Genomic DNA, 14,754 nt, shown 5'->3' with positions numbered 1-14,754 from the left:
TTTAAGGTTTTGAGCCTTCCTTGGTGATTGGGAAATACTGGTGTAATCGCGGGAACAGTGGACACACTAAGAGGTAGAGGTGGGCAAATGATGCTCAGTTTTGGATCTGTGGGTTTCGAGGTACAGTGAGATTTCCATGTGGATGTATGAATGCACAGTTGGAAACTGATGTCAAAGTTTAGGGGCAACATTAGGGCTAGAGATTGAAATTTGGGATTCTCCATAGAAGTTGTAGGTAAACCTCAGACACATGGGTAAGATGTCTAGAGAGACTGCAGGATAGAGGAGAAAGAAAAGAGGATTAGAGACAAGAGAATAAGACAATACTTTTTTTCCTTTTAAGGCAGGATGTAAATAAGGAGTTTTAAGTTGTTTTTTTTTCCTCCTTATTTTACTTCAAGGAGGAAAAGGATAAATGAGAAGGAAATAAACATTTGTTAGGAGTTTGTATTTATTGAAACCCCAAGACACTAAAAATATGCTTAGAGTCAAAGATAAATCTAGTTTTGATAATTGTGAAGGTAGGGAAATTTTTCAGCAAAGATCATTGAAGCAAATATAAAGCTTTTCTGATTATCCCTCAATGAATCAGAATGCCCCTGAGAATTCCAGGTAATTTAGATTTTACTTTGTAAACTATTTTGATTTACATCTGTTTCATTTTTCATATTTAAAGTTTGTATATTCAGAGTGCCATTGATTTATAAGGAGTGTATCCGATTTTCTCATGTGGAATATGTTACATAAAAGATTAAACACTTATAGTTAAAAAGAACATATATGCTATCATAGTCATGGGGGTGTAAACTTCTTATTTACTGCAGATCTCACTTGGTTTCAGATCTTTCAGACCAAGTACATGTAGTACTTGAAATCAGAGACAAAAAGAAACTAGATTGTTTGCTGCAAAATGGAAAGCAAAATTACTTTCCTATAGCCATACTATTATTATAGAATCTACTAAAGGAGTGTTTCAGGCACTTTGTTTCCATCGCATTTCCCATCACAGCCTTTTTCTCTAACAAGTATCTCCTACTGCCTGAGTGCTTAGCCTTTCTTACTTATGTACAACAATGACAGCTATTGTTTATCAAGAACTTCTAGCATGCATTCCACATGTTTTATCTCATTTAGTCCTCATAACATTCTTGCCAGTAATGGTGGTTGTAAGAGTAATAGTTACAATTTGTCAAGTATTTATTATTTTCAAAGCATTTTGTTATATAGTCAGCATACATTCGTTAAATCCTTACAGAAACTGTGGTGTGTTTGTCAGTAGCTACTTTTATTCTTCGTAAGAGGGGTTAAGCCGTTTGCTTTATGTCATACAGCTATGGTCAGGGCTCAGACTCAGGTCTCTGAATTCTAAAAGCTATTCTTTGTGCATTATACCTGCTACCTCACTGTTACTTCTGTTGGGTGGCAATGGGCCACATTAACCTCCTTGAAGCTTATGACTGGTATCTAAACTGTGTCACTAAAGTAAAATAAAGCAAAAAATTTAGGGCCACCTTGACCCGGGGCTGATTTACTTACTGTTTTATAGACCCCTCTTCAGAGTATGAGTGCCACCTGCTGGAAGGTTATATTGTATCTATGTGCTTGTAAAGTCTGTCCAAAAACTTGTCACAGGTGTGGAAATGTCAGGTTTCAAAATGCAAATTCTTAAATTTCAGTTGAGGAATGCTGGGGCATTTTGAAGTTAGGTATATCTCCTGTTTGCCGTAAAATACTCTGCTTCATGTAGGTCCTTTTTTTTTTTTTTTTTGCAGGGAGGGGAGGGTTATACTTTAAAAAAGAGGATACACTCAATGAATGCTTTCTAAAACAGACTTTCTAAAAATAAAGATCAATAGTCTAATGAATCATACTGTTACTTATAACGGATCAAATAAGAATGAAAAATTGGGTTTACTGTGAGATAAGTGAGTTGTTGAAGTATAAGAGGACCCTTTCCATTTAGGTATCCTGAAAAAGAAATCTGGAAGCCCTGGGGCATCAGAGACTTGGAGAACAAAAAGTGGGGATGAAAGAGGAAGAAAGATGTGTAGATAAAAATACAGATGGATTCTGTAATTGCTAGTCTAGCACAAGGCTCCCTGAATGTAGTCAGGATCCAAAATAGTGCTTTAGAGAAAAAAGTTTAAGATTACAGCTTTAGATTGTTATGTGTCTAGGACAGTGAAAAGTGGACACGTTTATAGTCACTTATATGCCCTTGAAGGGGGAGCAGATTGAGCCCTGGCTTGCCCACTGCACATTCTTCATTAATACCCTAATGAGGGTCACATTAGTCTTCTATAAGTGTCTGGCACAGGAGATGTCACTTAGTGTGAGATTTTCACAGGAAAATCCTGCTATACCTAATTGCTCTATAGATGTGATTAAAGCCTGTTTGTAGTTGCATGTCATGTTGAACAAATATTTGTGTGACAAGAGATTAAAGTCCATTGGTGAAATCTGAAATTGCCAAGAATTTAGGAAAGTACAACCATGATTATATCCCCTTCTTTTATCCTTGATCAACTGTATAAGAAGCTTAGCTAGCATGATAGTATCTTAACAGGTAGATTTATAGAGAGAAAGGGCTGTCTTATGCAGGTGACTGTGTGTGTGTAAATTGTAAGAGTGATGCTTGTTGTAGAAAACTTGTAAAATAGAAAAATAGAAAGAAAAATCACAGATAATCCCACCACCCAGAGATAACAATATTAAGGTTTTGTAATATTTCCTGTTTTATAAACACATTTTACATTTTGCAGCCCTTCATTTTAATTTTTAATTTTTTAACGAGAAAACATACAAATTTTATTTGATGTTAATTTTTATGTGACACAGGGGCCTTCCTAGAAAAGCAATGAAGACCCCCCAAAATGGGTAGGCCTGAGACCTCATATACCATTTTTAACAAAGAGTAATAAATTGTAGAGACGTGACAAGACAAAGGAAAGGGTTTTTAGACTTCCAGGGGTTGTAGACTGTGGGAAGGTAAATATATAGGGGAAACTAATGGAAGATAAGGGCTATCTTAGCATGCTTTGTTTGTGCTGGTCCATCTCAGTGCCGACTTTCTGTCTTCTTCATGGTCATAAAACTTCCCTGGGAGAGGGAATTTATGGCAGTCCTCATTTCTTAGAGTTTCTGCTTTTAGTCAGATAAGGGAAACTCCAGGAAGCCTTTTTTTCTACCTCCATTGAATCGCAAGTGTCTTCAGCTCAAAATCATTCATATTTTGGGATGGCATATTCTGATCCCCTTCACCCTCCTCCAAAATAAAAGATGAAATTTAAATCTGAGGAAGGCAAAGATATGGGAAATTCTGTAACTGACTGGTGGAAAAAATAGCCACATTTTTTTTTCCTTCTTTATTTAAAAAAAAAAAATGAAGTATATTAGACCTACAACACTGTTAGTTCCAGGTACACAGCACAGGGATTTGATTTTTCTATACATTACAAAATGGTCACCATGCAGCCTTTTTATATTCCATCACAATATTATTGCATTATAGCATTATAGCATGTCTTTTCTCACGTATTTAAACTCTTAGCATATATATTTGAGACTGATTTGTGGATATACCATCAATTAATTTACTTACCAGTTTTCTTACTGAACTTTTGTGTTGTCTACTGTTTTTGTTTGTTTCTTCAGTAAATAGCAGTAGAGAAATTTACTTTTTTCTTTCAGTAAATAGAAATACCACTTTGGCTGTAGAGTGAAAAATGAATTAGGAGAGGGAACAAAACAGACACAGGTAACATTAGTTTGCTATTTCTTAGCCTCAACCTGCCCTCACATTGATGTTTAGTGACTTGTAAAGACCTATAAGGTAGAAAAGGCGTAACAGGTATGCAGGAATAGAAAGTGTATATTGCTGTACAATGCAAATTCGGGGAGTAGGGGAAAATTCCTAGTAAATGCTTGCAGTTGCAAATGTTACACTCTTCCCTCCTGTGTGTCATATTTAAAGGTAACCTGTATGGCAGTTCCTTAAAGAAATCAAACATAGAATTACTACAGGATCCAGCAGTTCTACTTCTGAGTATATAGAAAAATTGAAAGCAAGGATTCAAACAGATACTTGTACATCAGTCTTTCAGACAGCACTGTTCATAATAGCTAAAAGATGGAATCAACTCAGATGTCCATAGGATGATGGGAGGGATGAATGAATAAGCAAATCTGGTGTGTGCATATAGCAAAATATTATTTAGCCTTAAAAAGGCAAGAAATTCTGACACATGCTACAACATGGATGAACCTTGAAGACATGTTAAGTGAAAGAAGCCAGATACAAAAGAACAAATATTGAATGATTCCATTTGTATGAGGTACCTGGAATAGTCAAATTCATAGAGACAGAAAGTGAAGTAGTAGTTACCAGGGTCTGGGGAATGGGGAGATGTTGTGTAACGTTTCTGTTTGTGATGATGAAGAAGTTCTGGAGAAAGGACACAGTGGTGATTGTTGCACAACAATGTGGTTGTACTCAATGCCACTGAACTGTACACTTAAAAATAGTTAAAATGATAAATTTTGTTATATATATGTATATATTTTACCACACAAAAAGTGACCTGGGAATACCATGGTGCTGTAAGAAGGAACAAGAAAGATTTCTATAAACTAATATTGTACTGATAATGAGAGATTTCCAAGATAAAGTAGAAAATTAGTAAGTGCTATCTTTTGTGTAAATATTCGTATTTACTTTTATTTGCATAAAGAAACTCTAGAAAGATTAGCAAGCAACTAATAAAAGTTGTTACTTCTAGGAGGCAAGAGGGCCTGTGGTCATTGGAGTGGTAATGAGGCATCTCAGTATATATCCTTTTATGTAATTTTGATTTTTGAATCATATACATGTATTACCTATTCAAAATAATGTTTAAACGTGGGACTTATGGTGGATTCATTGTAGAGAGATCAGTAATTTATAGTCACAAAAAACATCATTTTTTAGAGTACTGATTAAATATTGGTACATGTGACATCCTCTCTCCAAGACAAGTGGGGTCCAGGGGTTAGATGTCTGTACCAATGTTTGGTGTTTCAAGAACCTAATTTAGATGCAGACTTGAGTTTCACCTTTCCTTCCACTGTAGGCAACAAAGAGAACTTATTTTGGGTAGAGACATAATAAAGTCAAACTCTCTATAAGTTCATCAATAAAGGAGTCAGAAAGAGGGAGACAAGTCATTGTGCCTGCAGCAAGGCCCCTTACCAGGGTCCAAGTGTTTGAAGGTTGACCATGGCAAGTGGGGCCATCATTAAATACATTATTTGACCGAGTCTGGGAGCCTAACATGTTCAGTGAGCAGGAAGTTGTCTGGATATAGCTCGGCCTTCCTCCAAAATGCCACTTTCTTTGATTCCATCATTAATCAGGAGCATATTATGTCTAACATTTGCATCTAAAGCAAGAAGCATGGCTGCTTACCATATCTTAGGCCTGGGAACAGAGATAGTAGCGGATAGCTGAGCACACACCTAATGGCCCCCACCTTCCGCTCCCCAGCCAGGGAGTAGGACTGTATGTCTTCCCTGGTCATTTTTCTCCCAGCTCCTCCTTTCATACCTACATCTAACAGATAGACTCCTGAGGCAGGCTGTGAGAGGTGAATGCACACCAGAGCCAGCTCAGCCCAATCCTACCTCTTATCTGTGTTCCAGGGCATACGGTTTGGAGGGAGAACCCAGGGAGTCATAGCTGGGAATCATGCCCAAATTGTAGCTGGTAGAGCACTTTCCAGCAAGGTTGTCAAGGTGTAGGTGAAGAGGAAGAACTGAGGTACAGAGCCAGAATGAGAGAACTGAGAATAGTCGAGAAATAGGCAACTGAGAAATGGTCTATAAAGTTCCAGAGAGAGTGTTACGATGACTTTTATATGGTTCCAATAGAGACAGTCACAGCACACTCTACTTATTTAAGGTTATTAGAATGGCTAAGCAGTTTATTTTTGTCTACCTCATTGATCAGTTTTTATTTCTGTATTCCCTACCACGTTGTGAAGATTGAAGACGACTTTAGCTGAAGTGGGAAAAGCATGGACTTTGGAATCAGGCAGATATATTTAAATGCAAACCTCTTCTCTTTCCAGTGTTTGACTTTGGTCAGGTTATTTTTATTACACCAAACCTCAGCTTCTGTGTGCATCATTGGGTTGTTAGAAGGATTAAATGAGAGAAAAACATTTACATACAATCATCTTGCACCTAGAAAGTATTCAATAAAAGTTTTGTCCCCTCCCCCCCTTTTGTTATCTTCCACAGAGCTTTACGTTAAAAAGTATTCAAAATACTTACCAAATTGAGGATGTTTCTACCAATTAAGTCTGAACCCTGGGTAAGGACAGCCTGTGGCAGTCATATTAAAGGCTTTCACCTTGAGTAACTAATGTTATTGTTGTTAAATACTTTATCAAGCAATGCCTGTTATGTGCCAAGTACTGGATTTTCACTTGCTGATCTGGTCTGTCTTTCCTTCTTATTATCAGAGTCCAGCTTGAAGCTTCTACTTTGTGTAGGCTTATTTCTTTTACCTATTTACAGGACCTCTTCTCCACACCAATTTTTATCAGGGCATTTGAGAGTCGTTCCCTTATACTCAACCATTCTTCTAAAAAACATCGATCTCATGCTCTAGGCATGCGTTAAGTTAGGGATTGTTAAATATCCTTCCTTCTTTCGTCAAATATTTATTGAACACATACTATGCTAGAGTAGACATAAACAGTATGTCTGTTTCTCAAGAAGCTTTTCCTCTAGTTAAAAAAAAATACACACATACCAAAATATATTTATTTATTTAGCGATACAATATAACTTTCATTTACCATTTTACGATTTACCATTTAAAATGATCCCATTTTAAAAACACACACATACACAAAGCAAAAGGATTGGAAAGATATGCACCAAGGTGTTGACAGAGCTTATCTCTAACTTGTGGTATTTGGGCGGTTTTTTGGGTTTTTTTTTTAATGTTGCTTATCTGGATTGTCTAGATTTTCAAAAATTTCACTTTGAAGTTGTCAGAAAAGCATCATCCCCTCCTCCCCCCCACCTGCTAACAGGATAGTGACCCCTCTTTTCCTCTTGCATTTAGCTTTTGCGAGAATTGAAGCACCCTAATGTGATCGCACTGCAGAAGGTGTTCCTTTCTCACAGTGACAGGAAAGTGTGGCTGCTGTTTGATTATGCAGAACATGATTTGTGGGTAAGTCTAAACTCACTTTACTTTTAGGGTTATTTTATATAGGTATGAAGAAATAAACGTATGTGCTACATACTGCTAATGCACAGAAAGGAAAACTTGCTCTGTTGACCATACTTCAAAATAAATATAATAAATGTAAATGTTGATTTAAAAGAATTAGAGCAATGAAACATTAACATCCTATTTTACTGAGAAGATAGTATTTGTAATATTCAGAAATTTCACTTCAGAAAATGTTACTGAGTGGGAGATTGTAATTTTACAGAAGCAATTAGTGGCAGTTTACTAATACAGTATAGTGAAAATTACTTTTTTTTGTGGTACACACGGAAGATCAGATTTAACCAGTTTTGCACTTGTGAATAGTTTCCCTGTCTAAGTTAAGGTCAGTCTCTTGCAGCATTTTGCCATTTAAAACCGACTCCACCAAACAGAAGTACACGTGTGGTTTTGCAAATATTGGGGATGTTTTTAATGAATATAGAAAAGAAGCCAAAAATTCTGATTCTAAACATTTAAAATTAGAAGTCAGGGCATTTAAACTTTTTATCCTAGGGGTTGTTAAAAGTAAAAAAATTCAAGCTTGGCAGTAAGTTCAAATTTTGGATAATTAGATTTTGATTCAATATAGTGTGGTTTGTCATTTCTACAAATTACAAATCTTTTTAGGAATAACTTTAACAAACTCATAGGCCTTGAAGGAAGTTTCAGATTTATGCTCTTACAGCAGAACCTCCATTGTGGTTTTCTCCATTCTTTCATAGATATTCAGTACCCATTTTGGCATGTTTTGGACAAGGGTGGGGTGGAGATGGAGGTGGATGTGGGGGTATGAAGGGCAGACAGAATTTCTTCCCTTTCATTACAGTGGTTTTATAACCCACAATATAACATTTAGACATAAAAATTTCAGTATGGTGATCCAGTTGTATTTATTTCAGTGGGATCAAATTCCCCATTTTTCTCTCCCTGCTCCTTTTTAGTGATTTCCTATGTAATACTGACTAGTAAGACTATATCCTAGTTTCATTCTATGCCGAAAGAAAGTAGAGCTTTCCAATAATTCTAATACATATGTCGTCAGTGATATTACCCAAATGCACTAAGTCCTAACTCTTCATAGAATGGTAAAGATTTACAGTTTTTTTTTCTTTTGTTTACTCTTTCATTCTGTTAGTAGAGAATACAACTAAAACTATTTTTAGGTAGGTTTTAAAATATAAACTCTTTTTACTTGTTGGTTTTATTTAATGAAAATCTTAATGGTTTCACTAAGTCTATCATTATACCCACATTAATACTGTCACATTCACCCCCAGTGTAGATTCTGCTTTGGTTGATCTTATTATTCAGATTATTTTTCTCTGTGTCATTATTGCCCTTTAATAAGTAATCTGAAAATTTTGAGAATTTATTGCAGCCTTGATTGTGTTTTATTGACACTGGCAAAAACTATATATTATTACAGTATTTTTTTTTAATTTTTAGCATATTATTAAGTTTCACCGTGCATCAAAAGCAAATAAAAAGCCCATGCAGTTGCCAAGATCTATGGTTAAATCATTACTTTACCAGATTCTTGATGGTATCCATTACCTCCATGCAAATTGGGTGCTTCACAGAGATCTGGTAAGTATGTTTCTTTTAAATTATTCAATTTTTTTTCTCCTCTTTTTAAAAAAATATCTTTTTTTCTTGGTACAGTTATGATAAACGTTAATTATAGAAAAATTTGAAAATGCCCATAAGCAAAAAAGAAGGAAATAAAAATAGCCTATAAGCCTATTATCAAAAGATTATCATTATTAACATTTGGTATATGTTCTTCTGCTACATTTATGAATAGCTATAAAATGTCAGTGTGGTTTACAAGAAACGATTGGCATAATCTTAATGGGGTAGTCATATGTAAAACAAGTACCTTTTGATCCATTTTGTTTTTCATATTACTGCTCATCATCAGTAAAAACATTCATAAAGACTGAATTCTCATTGTTTTCAAAGCTAAACTGAAATAATGACATTGTATCTAGTAAACAGAATGTTATTAATATTAACAATAAAAAAATGAATAAATCTAATGGGGAGTATACTTACTGGTCATATTGGCCACACTTCGAATGTTTGACTTTCCTTTTTCACTCAGTACACATATAACATTTATTAATGTCAAATTGTATGCTATTCTCTTTTCATTGTTATTTTAATTTATGTTGATGAGATTTTTTAGTTTGTTTGTTCTTAAAAAATCTGGCTACTGAATAGCTGTAATACCCATGAGTTAATAATTGGAAGTTTTATTTTGCCCCCCACAAAAGTGGTTTCATGATCCTTTATTTCTTAGGCTTTTGGAGACTCTAGGGATATAGCAGGGATAAATCTAGGATGACTCAATTTATTAACTGAGAAGTATTTATTAAAGAAAGGAACGAATACATAAGGAGATCTAGACTGTACCCCTTGCTGCCCGGTCAGTCAGGCTTAGTCATCTGGCTTGAACATCTCTTTTTGTGGCACTGAAGTTAAATTGGGGCCTAATGACAGGGACCACAGAGATGCATTTACCATTTCAACAGAAGCACTTCACCTCATAATTCCAAACTAAGGTTCTCAAAGTCTTCCACCTATCCACTTTACTATTACCCATGAATCAGCATGTTTTTAAACGATTCTTGGGTACATGAGGTTGTTCTAGGTCAAAATTCCTTCATAAAAAGTTTTGGATTTTACTTTGCTATATACTTAACACAGCTTATAAGTTAAATTTTTGAGGTACTATTCATGTTTGAATCATCAATCAGAATCCTTTAATGAAAACTAAATAATCTTAACTCTTCTCTTTTTCACAAAATTGTATATTTTGTTCTGAATTAACACATTTTATTTGTGATGTCACTGCCTGAATATCCAGTGGCACTAAAACCCACTATTACCAGGCCCCAGTTTTCTCCCATCCAAACTTGCTGCTGCTTTTAGTGACCTCTCTTTTGGTTATGGCACCATCCTCCTCTTAGCCTAGAAACTTCTTCTACCTCTTGCAGACACTTGCACTCCACATCATGAACTTGCCTAGTCCTGTCAGTTTCACCTCTGAAATATCTCTTCCATCCATCTATTTCCATTCCTAGCTGAGGCCTTTATTGTCTCTTGTAGTGTGGCGCAAGACCCTTAACTTGTCTCCTTGTCAACAGTCTCTTTCCCTTCTAGTCCACTTTAGACCTTCGGAATACTCAGCCCCTGCTCAAGAACTCTGAAATAGTTCCTCATTGCTTACAGACTAATATGTGGCTTTTGAGGTCTTATCAGGGACAGCTCCAACCACCTTTAAAATTTTCTTCTATATCCCTATAATCTTTCTCTTACACTGTACTATTGAACTATTGATTTTTCCCTGGATCCTCCTGAGATTTCTTGCCTCAGTGGCCTTTATTTTTCCTGTCTTAAAACCCCTTACCCCATCTCTACATATTTAAATTATTATTCAAATTATCACCTGTCTTTTAGCACCTATACAATTGTTAAGACTTATCCTCATATCCATCCCTATTTGGAAATAATCTCTCCTTTTTGTTGGTTGCTGTTGGACTTCACCTTTACTTCTCTTAAGGCATTTATCTATTAGTACTAATTTATGTAGCTGTCTAGATGATGTTCTAGACCACAAACTTCTTGAGAGAGTAGGGTCTGTGAGAGAGTAGGTTCATTTTAGTATACTACTGCTCCAGTACACAGTAGGTACTGAGTAAATATTTCCTTAGAGAATGAGTATCAGTAAGAATATTGAGTATTATGGCATGTTTTTGGGTCAAGTCACATATAATTCAATACATTTGCCAAATAAACATTTACATTTACTATTTCCTTGTATGTGCAAAAAGCGTGGAGGGATGAGGACAGTACACATAAGACCGTATCCAAGACCTTCTCAGGAGTTTAGTCTGAGAGAAGAGACGTGACATACACACCAGCAATTATACTGTGAGGTAGATGAGAGAGAATGTGGTCTGGCAACATGAGAAGTACAGACTAAATTCTATTCAGGGTGAGAAGAGGTTCTGAGTTGAGGGTGGAAATACGGGGAAACTTCAGAGAGGTGCTGTATGAGCTGGACTTTGAAGGATTGGTAGAATATAAATGGCGATTTGAGAGATGAGGGTAAGCTAATGGAGTTTCGGATGTAAAACTTCTGAGGTGAGAAAGCACTTGAATTATCCCAGAAAGGGTGTGTAGTTCTGTCTGGTTCAAAAATGGATAAACTGAATTAAGATAGTATGAGATAACAGTGTCTCATAGAAGTGGTTGGAGCCTGATTGAGGGAGGCCCTAAATAGCAGGCTAGGGAGTTTGTTTTTAAGTATAAAGTTGGTGAGCAACAGAACGAAGGTTTTTTCCCAGAATGAAACTCTTTCCCCATTAAAGAAGCCACCACTGATTATTACCTCATCCATAGCATGAACGCAATGTTGAAAATGTGTCCTGAATGTGGTTCTGACGTAGGATAACACTTGTTTATATTTTACCTCACATTCATCCAATGCCTCTATTCCTTAAGTAAATTACCGTAATAAGATTTGAAACTTTAAACCAGTAGGAAGCTAGTCTGTAACAGCCTACTCAGTTCTTTTCACTGATCATGAGTCCTGCTGTCTGGACTCTATTGTCCTGGTTTTGCTAAAGTATTTTCAGGAGAAAATTTAAATTGCATGTTTACTTTATAGATATATTCTGTAGTAGATAGAGAAATATAAAGTATATCAAGTATGAATGTCATTAAAATCATGGAGACTCTTGAAAAATTATTTTTTTGTGTGAGCTTAAGAGCAGAGTTGCAGTTTTAGTCAATGAGTAGGTTTTTTTAAAATGTAAGAATCCTGGCTTTACACTATTTGTTAGCCACAACTGTTTCAGAGTGCATACCATCTCTAAATTTTCATTTGATGTGAGAAATCTAGAAAACCTATACGATTAAAGGTGTTAGAGTAAATATAAACTTGTAGTGTAACTGTGTAACACCCCTCCCCCCCAATTTTAAAGTAAATAAAAACCAGTGTTTTGGACTTCATTCACAGAAGTATTACATCATCACTGAGGTTGGTGTTTTTCATCATGATTGAGTTCATATCTAGAACTGTATTTTAATTATGCCATTTGAATCCTAGAATTTAATACAGAAATAGAGAATTTAAATAAAGTCACCAAAAAGATTGCTTACATTGAGGAATTGCTTTAAAAGGAAAGGAGAAAAGAAGCTAAATATATTCATCTTGGCAGAGATGGTGAAGTAGAGACATAAGTCTATAAATATTTGGAACTTGTAAACACCAAGGGAGAAAAGATGTATTTTAATTTTATAGCAGGATATAGCTAAGAGTAAGATGAAATATAGGATGACTCACTTTTATGGGCTTACTATTCTGGTAGATTGGAAGAATGCCAAGATATAGTTTATCTCTTTTTTTAAAATTATGAGCTTCTTGAGAGCAAGGATCATATCTCACTAATTTTTGTATTCCTAGCATTGGCATATTGTTCATACTCTTAAATTACTTGAATTTTAGCAGAGCATCTGGCAATTGCACATTATTCTTCAGCAAAGGTAGAGAAATGTTGGCTAAATGACAGTATTGTTAAGTGGATTTAAGGCTCCTTAGTTATAGAATATTGCTGCTGGATCAGTGGCATAAACTGAACTATAAGTTAAACTCATTTTCACTTTCATATCTCCACACCTAGCAGATGATAAATGCTAGGTCTTTATTGAATGAAGGATTTAAAGGAGGGCTCCAGGGCCCTGACCGTAGCTTTGCCTTTTAAAAAGTATTTGTGGAACTTCTATCCCCAAACTCCAACTTGAGTTTTGAATGGTAAATTACTGTTCACACTAGTGGGTGAATAGTGGGACTTTTGAAGTCCACAGGCACAAGTAACTAGTATTTGGTCTGTAAACATGGTACATGGATGTTTTGTGAGATCCAGTTGAGGGAGAAAACAATTTTATATCCAGGAATCTTTTGGGGTTTGTTATTTATTAACACCTACTAAGCATTTTTGGATTGTCAACAAGTCACTTATGTCACAGACCTAAAGACTTACTTATTCTATTAAAATCTAATTAAAAATAATAATAATAACTTGCCAATACTTAGCTGATTAAAGAAAATGAGGCAATAGACATTCTAGCTACAGAGAAATACGTAATATATGACTGGATATTCTGTCATACTAATTGTCAGAACTATATAGTTTTGGTTTGTTGATTTTTTTTTTTTCTTCCTAATGACACCTGCTTGTTCAGGCAGAATTCTTACTGGATTTTCAACAGCATTTTAGCTTGTTTTTTGACATGTTGGCTATGTATATTTTAAGTCTATCTACCTATGCAGCAAATTGCCCCGAACCATAGTATCTTTAAACAACATTTATCATCTCACAAGTTCTTCGGGTCAGGAATCTAGATATGGTTTCTCTGGGTTCTGGGAAGAGTCCACTTTCTGGTTCACTCATGCGGTTTTTGTGCAGGATTCATTTCCTCCCAGGCTGATGGGGAGAGGCCCTCCTTGTCGCGTGGGCCTCTCCATAGCGCATCTCACAACGTGGCAGTTTTCTTCACCACAGTGGGCAAACATGACAGCGAGAGAGGAGTGTGTGTTGGCAAGAGGGAAGTCACAGTCTTCTGTAGGTTAATCATGAAAGTGACATTCCATTACTTTTGCTGTGTTCTGTTCATCAGACGTCACTAGGTGCAGCCCGCACTCAAGGGTAGTAGTTACATAACAGTGTGTATACTGAGCGGGGACGACTGGAACCTATGTCTGCATACTGCCTACCACAGAGTCTAAGAGTCTTTTAAATGATGTCTGGATCCTGTTATTGGCCTTTTTATTTAGTTAAAATATAATCAAGAAAATTTGAGAAGTCCCCTCCTTTCATATATAATTTTTTTCATGTGTGAAAGGTGCTTGGGTAGTAAGAGATTCTGGGTAGTTATAGTTCTGGAGTGTGGGAAAATATTATAATGTACCAATGATTCCTAACCTTTTACATTCTTCAATGATTTATCTCGAGAATTTGGAATATGTTCCTTATTTTCCCCATCCTTCCCCCCAGCCCTGCCCCTGCCCCTTCCACACCCTGCTGTTGAACCACAAGTTTAATCTAGTTAAGTCTAGAGGGTGTGTTCAGTTGAGATCCAGGATTTTTCGTTTTTTTTTTCCACAACATACTTAGAGGGTCTGTCTTTGTTAGGTAGTTTGAGGACTGTGCTTATCACTAATATTAGTACTTTGTTATTTATATTTTTCACTCATTTGTGTAAATCAAAGACAAAAATGCAAAGAAAAATTAAATGATGGCAAAAACATTGTTTTCCTAAGTTGGTAATGCTGCTGAGTCGTAAAAGCTAGCTGACCAGTGGTAAAGGACCCCCTGCGGAAGCATGAAATACAGTCCTTTAGCTAAAGAGAGCATTCGTAGGCTCTTTCGGAACATCACTGTATGAAAGTCCAGTATATGAAATCACAGATGGCCCTCCTG

The 14,754-nt window shown here is 35.9% G+C and overlaps 1 protein-coding gene across 3 annotated transcripts in view; it reads left to right on the top strand.

The window, feature by feature from the left end:
* The window catches only part of CDK19 (cyclin dependent kinase 19), a 136,335-nt gene that overhangs the window by 80,209 nt on the left and 41,372 nt on the right, over window positions 1-14,754 (top strand). For 2 of the 3 annotated variants that reach the window (XM_032484697.1, XM_032484698.1), the window contains 2 exons: window positions 7,112-7,222; window positions 8,711-8,851. The exons of the other annotated variant lie outside the window; for it this stretch is intronic. In XM_032484697.1, coding sequence (XP_032340588.1) covers window positions 7,112-7,222; window positions 8,711-8,851 — 252 coding nt within the window. The remainder of the gene's footprint in view (window positions 1-7,111; window positions 7,223-8,710; window positions 8,852-14,754) is intronic. 3 annotated transcript variants of the gene reach the window in all.

Source organism: Camelus ferus, chromosome 8, assembly GCF_009834535.1.
Source record: "Camelus ferus isolate YT-003-E chromosome 8, BCGSAC_Cfer_1.0, whole genome shotgun sequence".
NCBI lineage: Eukaryota > Metazoa > Chordata > Mammalia > Artiodactyla > Camelidae > Camelus > Camelus ferus.
This window is presented reverse-complemented; position numbering and strand designations above follow the sequence as displayed.